The sequence below is a fragment of the Solanum verrucosum genome, unplaced genomic scaffold (assembly GCF_900185275.1).
Source record: "Solanum verrucosum unplaced genomic scaffold, falcon-dt-bn FXZP01000003.1, whole genome shotgun sequence".
Classification (NCBI taxonomy): domain Eukaryota; kingdom Viridiplantae; phylum Streptophyta; class Magnoliopsida; order Solanales; family Solanaceae; genus Solanum; species Solanum verrucosum.
In genome coordinates this window covers 612,101-630,633 of record NW_026020120.1, presented here as the reverse complement: position 1 = coordinate 630,633, position 18,533 = coordinate 612,101, and the positions used below count along the sequence as shown (strand labels likewise).

Sequence of the window (18,533 nt, the reverse complement as noted above, 5' to 3'; positions counted from 1 at the left end):
TAATGGATAAATTCACATTCTTTATATCTTAGTTGAGTTCTTATCGTTTTACCATTTGAATTTCGACCATAAATCTTAGATGAATATTTTTATTGGCAATGATCCTTACCCTTTGAATTGATTTTAAAGGGTAGTTTGAGTGTTATCGAAAATGGTGCTACTACCGGAGAATGGTGGCTAAGAATTCAATTAGTGAAATTAGCTTGTAAACTTATTGTATTGTAGTAGTTTGTTGCTTGGCAATGTCGTGTTGTGGATTTGCAGGCCTAGATATAAGTGATAAAGGGTAGTGACAATGATAGCCACTATGGCCAAAATGACAACATGGGTGATGCAAATGATATGCATATGAATGTCATTGCAACTAACAGAACTATATGGTTGCCTCCTATAATAGGGAGGGCAGTTTTCCATGTAACTGAAACAATGCTACAACAACTCCAAATAAGATGAATGTTCGGAGGATTGGCTCATGAGGACTCTCATGAAAACCTTCAAAAATTCGTGGATATATAGATTGTTCGTGTTCAAGAACAGATCACGAGAGTTCATAAGATTGAGATTATTCCCGTTCTCTTTGACTGGGGAAGCCACAAAATGGTTGGCGAAGTTGCCACATGATTCTATTACTTGTTGGGAGGAGTTGACCGAAGAATTCTTAGGAAGGTTCTTTCTTCCCTCGAAAATGGTCAAACTCCAGGATATCATACAAAATTTCAAAAGGATTTAAGGTGAGGCTCTACATGAGACTTGGTTGCGGCTTTGGAAATTGCAGAAGCAATTTCCAACACATGGTGTTCTAGATAGTTTGTTGATGTAATACTTTTATTATAGCCTTGATTCAGTCAACAAGGACTTGGCTGATCAACTTATCCAAGGAGGGCTAATGTGACAACCGTTTAATGTAGCAATATTATTGCTAGATGATATAACAAAAGTGTACCGAGCATGGTATACTAGAGAGGATCAAATGTCTTCTCAACAATGGGGAATAAGCAAAGAGAAAATGGATAAGGATCATGAGCGTGAAAAAAATATAGCTAAAATGATGAACCAACTCGATTTGCTATCCAAACATGTCATGAGAGGTTGATAAAAAATGGTAAATGTGGTTGGTTCAAGCAGTGGGCAGTGCTCGGAGAATACCAAGTTTGAGGCATTATATAATGAAAAAGTGAACTATTTGAAAAATCAATTGGGGGGTTCTCATCCTAACTACCCAAAATAGGGGTGGGAACCAATGTTGGAATAAGTATAGAGATAATGGTTGGAGGGATTGGAGAGATCAAGATGAAAACTGGAGAGATAGGGAAGCTAAAAATATAGGTACATGACCTTCCCAAACTAAAAGAACTAGCTAGTACAAAAGGAAACCAAACGGAAGAAATGCTAGCAAGGATCTTAAATAGGTTGAAGGGTCTAACAAGGTGTTGAAGGATTTGAAAAATGACTGTTCAACCTTGACCCAATCGCTTACTTCCCTTTCAGTATCGATCAAACAACTGTATGTTCAGTAAAAATTGTGTCATGCCACGACATTAAATAAGGCGCTTCTTGGGAGGTAACCCAACTTTTATTTTATTGCTTTCAATAACGTGTGTTGTGAGTGCATGTTGAAAACAAGTTAAAAAGGTGATAAAGGTAATTTAGACGATGCCAAAACCAAGTCAGTGATCCACTGAAAGCATTGTGCGCACATCATTATGTCCTCCTTCTAGGCTGAAGATTTTGAAAAAGTTTATTGTCAACTTTGGTGATCAAAGCTCCAATTTGCAATCTGCCGAAGTGCACTAAGCAAACTCCATCGAGTTTGCCAAATCAACCTTAAGGTTTGGTATTCGTTCAGGTATCATTGGCGAGCTTAAGATCCTTTAACGATTCACTGAATGCGTTCGGCGATGTTAGTCGTAGTTCACTGAGTTGGTCTGAGTTAAATATGCCAAGAGTCTTTTCAAGTTTAAAAAGAAAAGCTTTCATCTCTTTGTGCTTATTTCACTCCTAATCTCCCAATACCCGTATTTTGGTGACCTCAATAGCTTGATTCTACTTGCTTGAAGTGTAATGAAGTGCTTGCATATCAATCCCAACCCTAGTTCCCTTGATTTTATGTTTTGATGTCGTCTCTAAGGTTGGTGTTCAAATCTTATTTTGTTATTTGGACTAGAAATTGATCCTTTTGATATGGGATTGGTGTTATTATTGCTATCTTGATGTTTAATTTGTGTGGGTAGTGCTTAATGTATTGTATTGGACAATGCACATAAGTTAATATAGTTAATTTTGTGCTTGAAATTGTGAAAATTGATTGTGAAGGTTAAAACTTGAAATTTAATACTTGTTTGTATTCTGTCTTGCCTTAATTGTGTGTCGGTGAAGTCTGATTAGCTCAGTTATGCCCTAAAAACTTGTATTTGCTTAATGTAGCCAAGCATGCTTTTTTCAATATGATGTTTTTAAATTTAATGTACAGGAAAAGAGGTTTTGAGAGTAGTTGAAAGAGAAAAGCTTGAAATGAAAGTGAAATAGTTGATGACAGATGGCTATACGAGTGGTGGACCCTTGTACGGTCCGTGAATCTGACCGTGAAGGTAGTCTGGAAGAGGAAAAAGCCATGTGAAAGTGAACGAGACCCTGTACGGTCCGTGGTGACCTCTACTATAGGGCTAGGATGTCTGTGAAGTTCAAACTAAACCAAGTCAAAGTCAACTTTGAAGGACAAGTGAACGATACTGAGGACAACTCATGGTAACCTATATGGCCGTATAGTGGCTCATGAGAGGATGGAATTAAAGTTAACAAATTTGTCCAAGTGAAAGACCACGGAGGGATTAACGCACCATGAAGACTTAAACGGGTTGTTTACCCTCCTGTGAATGAAGAAGACTCAATCAGTTTCCTACATTGACTGTGATTTACCTTTAAGAATATAAGTAGTTACTTAGGGTTTTATTATTATGATTATTCACGTTTTTAGACAAGTTTTTTTTTATCACAAAAGACGACTGCTTTCTTGATTTTTCTTATCTTTGTATAATTAAACAACCTTTTAATTGAAAGTTTCAGTTCTTACAAAATTGAGTGAATTTCATGATCATAAGTTTTTCATCTTTGATTTTTCGTAAATGTTTCACTACTATTTTGTTGAGAATATGAGCAACTAAACATCATAACTAGGAAGCAACTATAGGATTAACCATGAATAATTGTCAATTGATGCCTTGCATGATTATAGGGGAGCAAGTATGTAATGACCCGTGAAATGAATAAGTGAAACTAGAGCCTAACGACTTGTGTTGAGGTTGTAATGAGGTTTCATGTTGTGTAATGTTGTCCCGAGCCTTGTTTGATGGATTTTAGTGAGTCAACTAGGTATGAGATAGACTCTGTAGTTGAAAGACCCTTTTTAATATTGGTGAAGGGTTGCAAGGGAAACTGCCAAGTCAAGGGGGAAAGGTGTAAGCCAAAGGCCAAGGCTTGCCTAACCTTGGTCAAGCACTGTCCCAAGTCCACAGATCACTTCACGGTCAGTGGCCTTGACCACGGTCCGTAGAATTAGCCGTGAAGGTCATTTGGTGACATAGGAGGCAAGGCACTTTGGCCAAGCTACTGCCCAAACTTCATGGACCACTCCACGGTCAGATGTCTGGACCACAACCCGTAGAAGTGGCTTGAAGATGCCTTAGTATCTTGGGGCTTGGCAAGGCAAGGGAGAACACTGCCTAGAGGATCATGGGCACCACCATCGGTTGTGGTCCCCTTTCACGGACCGTAGAAGTGGACTTGGTCCCTGATGGGGCTGCCCAAGTTAGGGGTTTTTAAGTAATTTTATTATAATGTTTTATAATGTGGGGTTGATTTTAAATGGTTTATATCATAAATATAAATAGTTTCAAGTATTAAAACACTTCATTTACTACTTTATTCAAAATACCAAAATCAAAACCCCAAAGTTCTTCCCCCTCCCAAAATTTTCGCTAAAATCAAGGAAGAAGAAGAAGGGAGCCATTGAAGCTAGGGTTTGTAGATTCAAGGTGTTTCTTCCTAAAATTTCGTGGGGAATCAATAGAAAGGTATGGTAGTCTTCATTCTTGTCTAACTTTTCATTTAAGGAGCCAATTCAAAGGTGATTTCAAGTTTCAAAAACCTAGGGTTTTACTCAACCTCATAGGTTCTTTCATCAAACAATTTCAAAAGGTTTCTAATGTCAAATTATGTTTGTATTAGAGTTTAAATTGATGATTTATGATGACAATACTCTATGAACCCATGAATTCTCTCAATTCCTAAATTGTACCTTTATGAAGTGGGTTTAATGATTATGAAAGCTTTTGAATGGAAATTGTCTAAATTGCTTTGGATTATTGAATTGTATCATTATGTATGTCTTAATTATGATAAATTGAAGATTTGTTTGTGACTTATGATCATGGCCTTGAAAGGGCAATTTATGGCTAATTTACATGTTGAAGTAGAATTGTGGTTGAACTATTGATCCACTTGAAAAGTGGAGGTGTTTAATTACTATGTATGATTATGATATGAAGTATATGTGTGTGTGACCTAAATGAATGTATTATGAACATGATTTATAAGGCTATTGTATGAATGGTGATGATATGTGAAAGCCTATTCTCAATTGTACTCTAATGAATGATAATGACTTGTTGTGAAAGGACTTTCTCACAATAAGGGCATTCTTTGGTGAAAGGCTATTCTCATCTTTAAATTTATGAGCTTTCCAATGAATGAATGTTGGGTTGGGATGGATGCCCTCACGTGAGTTGAGGCGGGGTATCTAGTAACAATCACTATATCCAATTTTAATGAATGTTGGGTTTGAGATGGATGCCCTCACATGAGTTGAGGTGGGGTATCTAGTACCAATATCTTATCCCATAATGAACGAATGTAATGAATGTCCTGTACTCCGTGGGGAATAATGCCAAGCACCGAATGGATTTGAAATGAGATAGAAGCCCTCACGTGAGTTGAGGCGGAATTTCTAGTAACAATCTCTTGATATAGATGCCTTCATGTGAGTTGAGGTGGGGTATCTAGCAGCAATATTCCTATCCCATAACTATATGCCTACATAGGTATAGATAGTGGATCCACTTAAGCTATAAAAATGATGGTCCTACCTTAGGCAAGTAGGAATCCCTATATCCGGTAAGGGTGACACCGAGATTCCATGTCAACCTCACATGGTCTATGTTGGTTAAGTCTTACCCCCACAATAATGTTAATGAACTATGGCTTCTCAAGCATGCACTACTTAGTGTGGGTGGTGGTTTGGGACGCCATCTCTGCATTGCACAAGTAGGCTTTGAGAGGAGTCATGGTGTGCTCCTTTATAATGTTAAATGAACTGAATGGGCTCTTATGATGATGCTAATGAAGAATGTTGGTCTAATGTCTAATGAATGAAGGTGCTCTTAATGTAATGAAGTTAATGAAGAATGTGACTTATGCTTAATTGAGATGATGCATGCTATACTTGGATTATATTAGGAGTTACTTCCTCATGACTTATTGTATATGAATGTTCCTTGTCTATGGTGACTTCAAAGGAGTACTTAGTGTGAGTAGTAGTATGGGATGCTAGTTGCACATTGCACAAGTATAACTTAGAGTTGTCTTAGATGTTGGTTATATGTGATGATGTGACTCATGTAATGTTTATTTCTCTTATATGCTTTATTGTGTAAAGGTGGAAAGGATGAATGGTAAGTTCACTTTCAGTGACTTTAAGTTGGTACCTTAGTGTTGATGGTGGTATGGGACTCTACCCATACATTGCACAAGGTATAGCTTGTGGGTTACTTGAGGTGAAGGCTAATGTGAAGGCAATGATTTTATGTTGATTATGTTCAAATGTGAAGTATGACTTTAATGTTGATTGTGACTTATATTATGCCTCTTTTACTCATATTCATGGAGTTTTACCAAAATGGCATAAAAACATGACTTTCAAATAAATGTTTGTTTTAAGCATGTTTTTGCATGGCTATCATACTTAGTACTTAATTGTGCGAACCCCATTCACCCCCTTTTCTTATTAAAGTGTAGAGTTTGGAGATATTGATGTTCTATGCTTGGGGAATTGGTTTCTAAGGAGCTTGGAGATGAAGACTTGGTGAGTCCTCATAGTTTCGAGGAAAAAATCCGTTATGTTCCCTTTATGTCTTTCATTGTATGTTTTAGAGTCTTTGTATGGGCTTAGCCCCAAAGTTGTATTCAAAGTATTAGATGGTTTGAGACAAAGTGTAGAAGTCTTCCTATTGCTTTTTAATGAAAATATCTTTGATTGCCAATGAAGTTTTTAATTCTTCACTATTTTCCTATATTCTTATGTTCAAGAATGTTATGAGGCTTGTATAAGACCCCTTCGGGGTCGAGTACGCCGTCTTACATCCGGGGTGTACCCTCGAGTCGTGACAAACATGGTATCAGAGCACAAGAGTTTGGAATGGTCTTTGGTTGTCTCAAACCACATCTAGTAGAGTCTTGTTCATAATGTGAAGCGCGCCACATTATGAATAGGAGGCTATTGGGTGTTAAGAATGTTTCACTTCTTCATTCTTCAAGTCGTGCCATAGAGTTTAGCTCTATAATGTCTCTCTCTTGTTCCTTATCCTATGGTCTTCAGTGTTTGACCACTTGAAAGGAGTATGGTAGAAGGGTTGAGGGAGAGAAAAGGTTGATTGTGATGCCAACTATGGCTATGTGACTTGATAGAGTTGAGATAATAGATTGTGATGTTGACTTTAGTATGAATGGGTTGCTTTATGGTTATGTGTGTTGTTGGTAGAAAGTTATGATAAATTTGGAGGTAAGTTGAAAGATTTGAGGAATGAAGTGTTTTATAAATGTGTTGATGTGTTGACTGAGTAGACTCCTTAAATGAGGGTGTAAGTGTAATTTGCCTTGGTTTAGAATCACCTTGTGTGATGAGTGTGAAGGTTTAGTGATGTCTTGATCCGACATTAGAATTAAAGAAAGTGATATAGGCTTACCCCTATGGGGGGGGGGGGGGGAAATAATGTGCTTAAATGGCAAGTTGGTTGAGTGTCATTGATGTTCATGAGTTAGGCTTGCTTGATTCTCACCTTATGAGGTGTAGTGAGTTTGAGGTGTTTAGGCCCAGTGTGGTAGACTCATATGGGACCTTGAGTTGTGTTGGTAAAGTTGTTGTGAGCAAGAGTTGCTTAATGAGGACCTTTCTAGTTTAAAAGCTCCGGTATGTTGATGGTTCCTTATGGTAATGAATGTCTTGTTGAGGTTCCTATGTTGTTTTCATGTTAGCCTTAGTTGTAATTTCTCCTAAGTGGGGGATGGTATGTTGAATAGTAGGTTGTGGTGATTTTTGATATCCTTGTCACGTTCTTTTATTCCTATTCAAGCTTGAGACCAAGAGTTCCTTGTAGCTTGTTTCATGTTTTGGAGTCATGTGTGAAAATGAGTTTCCATTATCTCCTTATGATATGAATGTTTTAATGGAATTTATGTTCATTTGAGAAAATGAGTTTTCATGATTGTGTTCCTCATGTTAAATATGCATATATAATGAGTTGTCTAAATGTTTCATGAGTTGACTTGTTATACATGCTTGAATGTATTCTTGAAAGAGTTGCATAATTACCTAATGATGTTATGATGAGCATGATGAGATTTGGAGAAGGAAGTTCCTCCAATGAAATGAGAAATGAGATGTTTTGGTGCATAATGAGTTGGTGGATGTATTTCCTACTTCTTTTTATTGCATTGAGTTTATGGATGTGGAGTTGATGTTTCCTCCTATGGTTTATGCGTTATATTGATATGTTATGATTGATGGGCTGCTAGTCTTGAGTCGTTAACCCCTTTAATGTGTTTAAAAGTGTCATTCAAGGACGAATGTTCCTAAGTGAGGGATAATGTAACAACCCGTAAAATGAATAACTGAAACTAGAGCCAAACGACTTTGTGTTGAGGTTGTAATGAGGTTTCATGTTGTGTAATATTGTCCCGAGCCTTGTTTGATGGAGCTTAGTGAGTCAACGTCAAGGTACATGATAGACTCCGTAGTTGAAAGACCCTTTTTAATATTGGTTAAGGGTTGCAAGGGAAAGTGCTAGGCCAAGGGGGCAAGGCCTAAGCCAAAGACCAAGGCTTGCCTAACCTTGGCCAAGCACTGTCCCAAGTCCACAGACCACTTCATGGTCAGTGGCCTTGACCACGGTCCGTAGAAGTGGCCGTGAAGGTCACTTGGTGGCATGGGAGGCAAGGCACTTTGGCCAAGCTACTGCCCAAACTTCACGGACCACTCCACGGTCAGTGGTTTTGACCACGGCCCGCAGAAGTGGCAGTGAAGATGCCTTAGCATCTTGGGGCTTGGAAAGGCAAGGGATCACACTGCCTAGAGGACCACGGGCACCACCACGGACGTGGTCCCTTTTCACGGACCGTCGAAGTGGACTTGGTCCCTGATGGGGCTGCCCAAGTTAGGGGTTTTTAAGTAATTTTGTTTTAATGTTTTATTATGTGGGGTTGATTTTAAATGGTTTATATCATAAATATAAATAGTTTCAAGTATTAAAACACTTCATTTACTCCTTTATTCAAAACACCCAAATCAAAATCCCAATGTTCTTTTCCGTCCCAGAATTCTCTCTCTAAACTAAAGGAAGAAGAAGGTAGCCATTGAAGATAAGGTTTGTGGATTCAAGGTCTTTCTTCCTCAAATTTCGTGGGTAATCAATAGCAAGGTATGGTAGTCTTCATTCTTGTCTAACTTTTCATTCAAGGAGCCAGTTCAAAGGTAATTTCAAGTTATCAAAATCCTAGGGTTTTACTCAATCTCATGGGTTCTTTCTTCAAACTATTTCAAGAGATTTCTAATGTCAAATTATGATTGTTTTAGTGTTTAAATTGATGATTTATGATGAAAATACTCTATGAACCCATGAATTCTCTCAATTCCTAAATTGTACCTTTATGAAGTGTGTTTGATGATTATGAATGCCTATGTAAGGAAATTGTCTAAATTGCTTTGGGTTATTGAATTGTATCATTATGTCTGTATTAATTATGATAAATTGAAGGTTTGTTGGTGACTTATGATCATGACCTTGAAAGGGGAAGTTATGGCTAATTTACATGTTAAAGTAGAATTGTGCTTGAACTACTGATCCACTTGAGGTGGAGGTGTTTAATTACTATGTATGATTATGATATGAAGTATGTGTGTGATCTAAATGAATATATTATGAACATGCTTTAGAAGGCTATTGTATGAATGATGATGATATGTGAAAGGTTATTCTCACATACACACACTATGAATGAATAATTACTGAAGTTTCTATGATAATGTTAATGATGATGGGTTAATTAAAAGGCTATTCTCAATTGTACTCTAATGAATGATAATGACTTGTTGTGAAAGGACTTTCTCACAATAAGGGGATTCTTAAGTGAAAGGCTATTCTCATATTTGAATTTAGGAGCTTTCCAATGAATGAATGTTGGGTTGGGATGGATGCCCTCACATGAGTTGAGGCGGGATATCTAGTAACAATCCCTATATCCCATTTTAATGAATGTTGGGTTTGATATGGATGCCCTCACGTGAGTTGAGGTGGGTTATCTAGTAACAATATCTTATCCCATAATGAACGAATGTTATAAATGTCATGTACTCCGTGGGGAATAATGCCAAGCATCGAGTGGATTTGTAATGAGATGGAAGCCCTCACGTGAGCTGAGGTGGGGTTTCTAGTAACAATCTCTTGAGATGGATGCCCTCACGTGAGTTGAGGCGGGGTATCTAGTAGCAATCTTCCTATCCCATAACTATGTGCCCACATAGGTGTAGCTAGTGGATCCACTTAAATAATAAAAACGATGGTCCTACCTTAGGCAAATAGGAATCCCTTTATCCGGTGAGGGTGACATCGTGATTCCATGTCAAGCTCACATGGTCTATGTTAGTTAAGGCTTACCTCCACAATAATGTTAATGAACTATGGATTCTCAAGGATACACTACTTAGTGTGGGTGGTGGTTTGGGATGCCATCTATGCATTGCACAAGTAGGCTTTGAGTGGAGTCATGGTGTGTTCCTTTATAATGTTAAATTAAATGAATTGGCTCTTTTGATGATTCTAATGAAGAATGTTGATCTAATGTCTAATGAATGAAGGTGCTCTTAATGTAATGAAGTTAATAAAGATTGTGACTTATGCTTAATTGAGATGATGCATGCTATACTTGGATTGTATTAGGAGTTACTTCCTTGTCATGACTTATTGTATGTGAATGTACCTTGTCTATGGTGACTTCAAAGGAGTACTTAGTGTGAGTAATAGTATGGGATGCTACTTGCACATTTCACATGTGTAACTTAGAGTTGTCTTAGATGTTGGTCTTAATGTGATGATGTGACTCATGTAATGTTTATGTCTCTCATATGCATTATTGTGTAAAGGTGGAAATAATGAATGGTATGTTCACTTTTGGTTACCTTAAGGTGGTACCTTAGTGTGGGTGGTGTTATGGGACGCTACCCATACATTGCACAAGGTATAGCTTGTGGGTTACTTGAGGTGAAGGCTAATGTGAAGGTAATGGTTTTATGTTAATTATCTTCAAATGTGAAAGTATGACTTGAATGTTGATTGTGACTTATATTATGCCTCTTTTACTCATATTCATGGAGTTTTACCAAAATGGCATAAAAACATGACTTTCAAATAAATATCCATTTTAAGCATGTTTTTGCATGGCTATCATACTTACTACTTAATTGTGATAGCCCCATTCTCCCACTTTTCTTACTAAAGTGTAGGGTTTGGAGATATTGGTGTTCTATGCTTGGGGAATAGGTTTCTAAGAAGCTTGGAGATGAAGACTTGGTGAGTCCTCATAGTTTCGAGGACAAAATCTATTATGTTCCATTTATGTCTTTCATTGTATGTTTTATAGTCTTTGTATGGGCTTATCCCCAAAGTTGTATCCAAAGTATTAGATGGTTTGAGACAAAGTCTAGAAAGTCTTCTGCTTACTTTTTAATGAATATGTCTTCGATTGCAAATGAAAGTTTTTAATTCTTCTCTATTTTCCTATGTTCTTATGTTCAAGAATGCTATGAGGCTTGTATAAGACCCCTTCGGGGTCGAGTACACCGTGTTGCATCCGGGTTGTACCCTCAGGTCGTGACAAATTATGTGGTTGGGTGTTTATTTAAAGTATTGGGTATTATATTTTTCTCTATTTTATTGTTGTACATCCATGAATTTGGGCTACTAAGCTTGATGTTAACTTATGGGTTAAGGTTTCAAACTTAATCCTATTTTTGATTTCTGGTTGATGCTCGAAAGAGATTGATTGAAGTGGGTAATTTGTTTGATAAATGAAATATAGGTTTGATATCTATAGTTTAGTTGAAAAAGAGATTACGGGTCAAATCCATTTTCTCTTAAATCTGCTTGAAATAGAGATATCTAAGATAATCGGTTGTTATTCACATAGATCAGTGGCGGATCCAAGATTTAAAGGTTGTGGGTACTCACTTTCTTTAACATAAACATGTTAGCAATCACACAGTGCAAGCGTATACTAACTCAAACTCTTTAGTAAAAAAAAGTACACGTATACTAACTCAAACTCTTTAATAAAAAAAAGTAAAAAAAATAAAACAACGATTAATATTATCATCATAAAAAACAACCACTAGTTATTAGTCACAATGACCTACTAGTAATATTATCATTACAAAAAGAGACTTCTAATCTTAAAGTTATAATTGTGCTCGACGACTTTTCATATGTTGAAAACGATAAATAATAGCATCATTGCTTACATTTGCGAATATCTTACGCTCTACATAGCAAACTAAACAACCATTCAAAAATTCATCACCAATACTATTGCGAAGTTCATTTTTAATGTACTTTATGGATGAGAGAGCTCGTTCCACAGAAGCAGTAGCAACGGGAAGAATGAGAGTCAACTTGATAAGCAAATAAACAAGTGGCCAAATTTGATGCCAATCTGACTTGACCAATTCTTTAGCAAGGTCACTAATTCCCTTCAAGTTGAGGAACCTCTTGTCAGAACCACGGACATAAACTATAAAGCTATCAAGCTGAAAACTGAGATCCCGAAGCTTGTTGCTGTCAAACTCATTCATATAATATTCAGCCAACCTCATTATCTTGCCCTTATCAAAACTACCAAATGAATTAACTGGATTCAAACTAGCCATACCGAGAAGTAAGTCAGTACTCACAACATCAAAACGATTATTAAGCTCTTGAAGATGCAAATCAATAACAACATAAAATATTTCAACACGCAAATGATGAGAATATGTAACATCAAGAGCTTTACACTTTGACTTCCCAGGAAAGTAGCTAGCATCCATCTCCGGAATGACTATATCATGTTTATCACAAAAAGAAGAGACATCATCCATTAATGATTCGAATTCATTATCCCTCATATTTTGTAATCTTTGCTTTGTAAGAGCAAGAAATCCCATAGCATTGACAATATCTTGATCCATCATTTGTAATGAGAAGTTCAATTCATTTGTCATCATAAGAACTTTCCACATCAAGTGCAGCATAAAGGCAAAATCAAATTTCTTAATCGTATCCACAAGAGTTTTAGCAAGAAGTCTATTAGTATAGTTTGGACACTCGCATCGAGTAAATTCAAGCACATGAATAACTGATGGAAATAGAACAATAAGATTATCTAATGTTCTACAATGAGAACCCCAACGAGTATCACCTGGCCGCTGAAGCCCACGTTCTTGATTTAATCCTCGCCCAGTATGCACTTCCCCTGATATGAGCAACTCCTCTAACTGTTCATCTTGGTGTTTTCAAAGTAAATCCCTGCGCTTAAAAGATGCTCCAACAATATTTAACACATTAGTAACTAAGCAAAAAAAGTCATCTACATTTGAATCCTTCTTTGCAAGAGCCACTAGTGTTAGTTGCAATTGGTGGGTAAAACAATGAATGCAATATGCTGATGGAGTCTCATTTAAAATCAAAGTTTTAAGACCATTTAGATGTCCTTGCATATTGCTAGCTCCATCATAACCTTGCCCACGTATTTGGGATGGACTTAATGAGTGATCTGAAAGAAAAGAGTATATTGCTTCCTTTAATGAACAAGCAAATGTATCACTAACATGAATAATACCAACAAATCGTTCTATTACTTCTCCTTCTTTGTTAACATATCTCAAAACAAGTTCCATTTTCTCCTTGTGTGATACATCCTTTGATTCATCGACTAGTATCCCAAAATAATCCCCATCTAAATCTTCAAGAATAGATTTGATTGTTTCCTTAGCACAAGAATCAACAATATCCTTTTGAATACTTGGAGAATACATCATTTCATTTTTTGGAGCTTTTTCTAAAATAATGCTTCCAACATCTTCATTAATATCTCCATACCATTGCAAAAGTTCAAGAAAAATACCTCTATTTGAAGAAGATCGACTCTCATCATGTCCACGGAATGATAATTCTAATTTCAAGAGAAATCTTGTCACATCAACTGAAGCACTCAAGCGACGCCGAGACTCACTTTTTTCTTTCTTGGACTTCTTATTAAAGGAAGTGCGTATTGATTGTGATTGATTCATCAAATCAAGCATCTTGTTGAAACACTTGTTATGGATGCTATTTATATCTCCAACATGAGCTCTAAATCTTTCAGTAGCTTTGTTCCAAGCTCTATAGCCAGTCTTTGTTAAAGCATCATCAACCACATATCCACGACTTTCACATTCATTTTTAAACAAATAGCAACACAAACAAAATGCAACATCTTTTGTTATGCTATACTCCAACCACTTACGACCATTAAACCAATCAGGAAAAAATTGCCGCATTTCCTTCCCAAACTTAGTTTTAGGAAATTTATGATCCTTAGGTTGGCAAGGCTTTTTAAGAATATAATATCTCCTAATATCATCACGTATATTAGGATTATATTCTGCAATGGGCTTTCTAAGTCCCGGATCAGCTTCAAGAGATTCTAAATCAACATCTGAAATAAATGTTTTCCTTTGAATTTTCGGAGCTATGGTTGAAGCGGTAGATGGATGAGTGGAGCTAGAACTTGGATGCCCAATTTTCGATCTTGTGACATACTTATCCATCTCAATTTACAAAGATAAATTTCTGCAAAAAAAACAATTTTATCATAGAATTAATTCACATAATTCAATTAATTTTTATTGAAATCTATAACTTTCTATCAACAACCCAAACAACAATTAATATATCTATTTGATCTTTCAACACCACAAGCAATAATTAGCAATATATGAGTCAATGAGCACAAAATTTTCAATTGCACAATTTGTTATTTGTATACATCCTAAAATTTAATTTTTGAATCAAGTAAGTTGGTAAGAAAAAAATTTATTTCAAAAGTATTCAAAAAAAATATTTTAAATCACAAAACACTAAATATGTAAGACTCTAAAGTCTAAATCAATTTATCAAGTAACAAAAAAAAGTATGTGGAATATATTTTAAGAATTAAGACTTAAAGAGTACTAGCCATAAGCAATGAAAATCTCAAAACCTAATTTCCCTAACCCTTTTTTTTCATTATCTAACTTTAATCAAACATCAAATCTTATTACCTTGCTTTTGTATTTTGATTTTGAAAAGAAAAAAGCTTGAAGTTTGTTGTTGGGCTGGCTTCTTTCTCTTTGAAACAAGAAGAAGAAGAAGAATGATTTCCTCTTTTTGTTAAAAAAATAAAATCCCATAAAAGTGGGTAGTGGAAAAGGTTAAAAATAAAAAAGAAAGAAAAGGTTAGTCACCCTAAACTAATTAAGAATAGGAAAAGTCAAAACAAGTACAAAATTCGGAGTAAAATAAGCCCTTAATTAAAAAATGGAAAAGTAAAAAAAAAGGTGCAAAATTCGCTGGAAAAAGTAAAAAAAAAAAAGAATGGGGCTGACAGGATTCGAACCCTCGCCCTCATGCTTCGTGCACCTTATATTTCCAAGTGTTAACCAGCGCACCCACGACTGCTAGTGTTCTATGGATGCTTATTTTTATTTAATAACGTACTTATCATATTTTCTATATATATATACAAATTTTTTTCCGGAGTCAATGGGTGCTCGAGCACCCAAAATTGACTACGTGGGTCCGCCCCTGACATAGATGAGACCGAAAGGAGATTCTATGAATTGATGCTTTGAGATCTAAAAAAGATTAGTGGCATTGAACATGACCAAACCTATCCATGAATACTTAGCACTATTGAGCAACACAAGTACCTCTATGTGACATCGATTCTAATCCCTACACCCCTAGATTACTTGTTAATTATTCGAATTTCTGAACTTTTAGTTTATTTATTAGTTTTGATAATGCAAACTCTTTTCGTAAATTTTGTGGAATTATCCACCCATTTTTCCTAACCTACTACAATGGACAAGTTCACATTCTTGATTTCTTCGTTGAATTCTTATCGTTATACCATTCCATGTGGGATCGACCCTAACTCTTAGTTGAGTATTTTTATTGACAACTATCACTTACTCTTTAAATTGGTTTTAGAGGGTAGTTTGAGCATTATCAGTACCATAGCTAACTAGCTAACTGTTAGTATGTACTAGGCGTTGTACTCGAGTCAACCGTGGGATATCCTATGCCAAGAAAGGTACTCGAGTAAGCCAACAATCACACAACCCAATAACAATAACAATGAATTGAAATCACAATTGTACACCCAAGTAAACACACTAATTGCATGTGATTGACAATAATTAACAGCTTAAAATTAAACTTCTTCCATTTCCTTAATCATATATGATGCATGCAATACTAACGAAGCAGTTATCAAGCACATATAACATAAATGGGAAACAAACAACCACCACCTACCCAAAGGATTCCTTCCTAAACGATCCCTGCTCATAACCTATTTTACCCATAGTCATCTTCCTTGGGATACCATCTAGAAATTATAACAAAGTAAACATCAACTAACCAAGTCCATCATTAGCCTAACCCATAACTAACTACACATTCAACCATCCAAACTCTGTGCCCGTAGGCCTATTGATGAGTCCACAATTTGGACTCATTTAGGGCTTCATTTTAATAGATTTAGTGTCCTCAAATGCATATTTTGTGCCAATAACTGATATAAATCCTTGAATTTTAGGTATTTGGATTGAGGAACAAAGCATGGACACTAATAAGCAAAGAGAAACAAGGCAACTGAAAAATGAAGAAAAGAAGGCCTGAGGATCGCCTAAACCATTGGGTGAGTCACCGAAAGGCCTTGGCGTCGCCTAATGTTCCAGTGCCAAGCCCTGAAGGAGAAAATCAAGTCAATAATAGAAAGGAGCAGTCGGTGAGTCACCGAATGGTTCCACGAAGCAGTGCTTCATCGCCCAAAGTTATAGAACTTGAAGATGCTAAAGGTCAAAGCAGAAAGGCGATGAAAATGACCAAAAGGCGGATCGTCGAGTGGATCGGCAATCCTGACTAACATCACCAAATGGTCCTTTGCAGCACATTTTTAGGCAACTATAAATACGTTTTTAAATTCTTAGTTTAGTAGGCAATTCAGTTTTTATCAGTGTTATTATTCAGTTTTCAAGTCTAGCACTTACAACTGTGTTTTTGGAGACACTTTTCCTTAGCTTTGAAGATTTGAAGATTTCCATTTCTATGAAATTGGATGTGGGTGTTGAAGATTTTTCATCTTAGACCTTTGTAAAGACTATATCAATCCTACCAGTTGATGGAAACACAACTTGGTAACGATTTTTACCTTTTTACTATGTTCAGGTAAAACCCCAATTCTTGGGGTGTGATTATATGATAATGGGTTGATTTAACTGCTGGGTATTGTTAATTGATAGTTTATTTCCTGTATAAAGGTGATTTCGTTCAGTAATTGTGGTTGAATTTAATGGGGTTGTAGTTGCAAATACAATCTTAACATTGTGTTTTTGGCTTGTTGAAGAGAGGTTTTAAAACAAAAATTACTGAATCGATGGTCTGTGGGTATTCGGTTGTCATCAATTCAGCTCGAGAGAGTGAATCCTAAACCCTTTTCCACACATTCAGCTCAAGAGAATGAATGGACTAAGGCGAAGGCTGGTCTTAATTGCTGCTTATTGGTGTTCGAGAGAAACCAATTTGATTCGGGATAAATTGTTTGAGAGAAAGTTTATCCCTTCTAAAGTCTAGCTTATTCACCGATTTACAACTATTTACTATTAATTTCAATTACCCGATTGTTTACCTTAGCCCATAATCCAATCACATCCCAAGAACCCGTCTTCATATTCGTATTCTCGTATTATTTGTTGTTTTAGTTGATAATACAAACAAACCCCCCTGATATTTGACACTTGTGTCACCCTAGACTTGAATAATATTTTTATTCGTAAATGTTCTTAGCTATGATTGACTTGAGCATATTCTTACTTACCTATTAATTCTCATCTACGTACCACTCCCTTGGGACTCGAACCCAACCCACTTAGTTGGGTTATATTACTACATAGTGATCGTTAACACTTAGTATTGGATGAAGTATCTTTGATAGCATTATTTCGATCACCTATGCATAAAATCTCTCCATAATCTACAAGATATTATATATAAGTAAATATAAGTCTAACTAATCCGTTAAAATTCTAGCCTACCTGGACGCCAAGAAGTTGCTGAAGAACTCAGAACATAAGCTTCTAGCTCCATCAGGGGCGAATCTTGGCAAATGTAAACCAAAATTTCATAGGTTTTGACCTTGTTTGCACTGAAATCCTTCCTCTCCACTGTTCCTAAGCTTGAAGTGGCTTAGGAGGGCTTTGGAGTAACCCTCGTCTGTTTTACCACAATAGAGGAGGATGCAAATTAAAAGATTTTACCCTTCTATGAGTATGCCATCACTGAATTTCTATAGAGGCGCCGCCATAGCGGGAATACTCCTGCTATGGTGGGATGACGTCAACCTAGATCAATTTCAAAATTTTAAATCTCTCATGTCACCCCAATCTTAAATTGACCATGAATTATGAAAAATTTCAAGACTCTGCACAAGGGGACTTTTGAATAACGATAGATCAGTCGTTATAATAGATACCAATTCATCCATTATTCATCCCCAAACTATTACCATGACAGAAGAAAAAACAAACCAGTTAGGAAACATCATCACATAGTTTTTGAAAATGTCAAGAAGAATAAAACCCTACGCGAACCATAGAAGATCATAACATCCTATGTACTCAAGTATATTGGGTTACGAAATTCAAACAAGCAAAGACAAATAATTTCTCCCACCCACACATTTTTATCCCGCTATAATGGTATAATGCCGCTATAGATGTATCCTATAACGACTTCCCAACTTCTATAGCAACTCGATGCGATTAAAAAATAACACAAGAGGAAGAATAATGGGTTTGTCTCCCATTTCTCTCATTCACTCTCTCAAACTCACTTTTTCTCTCCTAAAAAATACGTTCCGAACATTCAGAC

General features: G+C 36.3%; 2 protein-coding genes across 2 annotated transcripts in view; both read right to left on the bottom strand.

The window, feature by feature from the left end:
• LOC125825752 (elongation factor 1-gamma 2-like) overlaps positions 1-18,533 on the bottom strand; it is a 1,064,241-nt gene that overhangs the window by 1,031,387 nt on the left and 14,321 nt on the right. The gene's annotated exons all lie outside the window — the stretch shown is intronic.
• Positions 11,780-14,167, bottom strand: LOC125825732 (uncharacterized). The gene is made up of 2 exons (XM_049505044.1): positions 12,950-14,167; positions 11,780-12,853 (listed from the first exon to the last, which is right to left on the bottom strand). The coding sequence occupies exons 1-2, from the start codon at positions 14,165-14,167 to the stop codon at positions 11,780-11,782; spliced, it is 2,292 nt and encodes a 763-aa protein (XP_049361001.1).

Bases quoted from the DNA above. Each gene is read 5' to 3' on its own strand.
- LOC125825732 (XM_049505044.1), bottom strand. From the start codon at position 14,167: ATGGATAAGTATGTCACAAGATCGAAAATTGGGCATCCAAGTTCTAGC. The intron at 12,854-12,949 runs GTAGATGACTTT...CAAGATGAACAG, and splicing joins TTGCAAAGAAGGATTCAAAT to TTAGAGGAGTTGCTCATATC.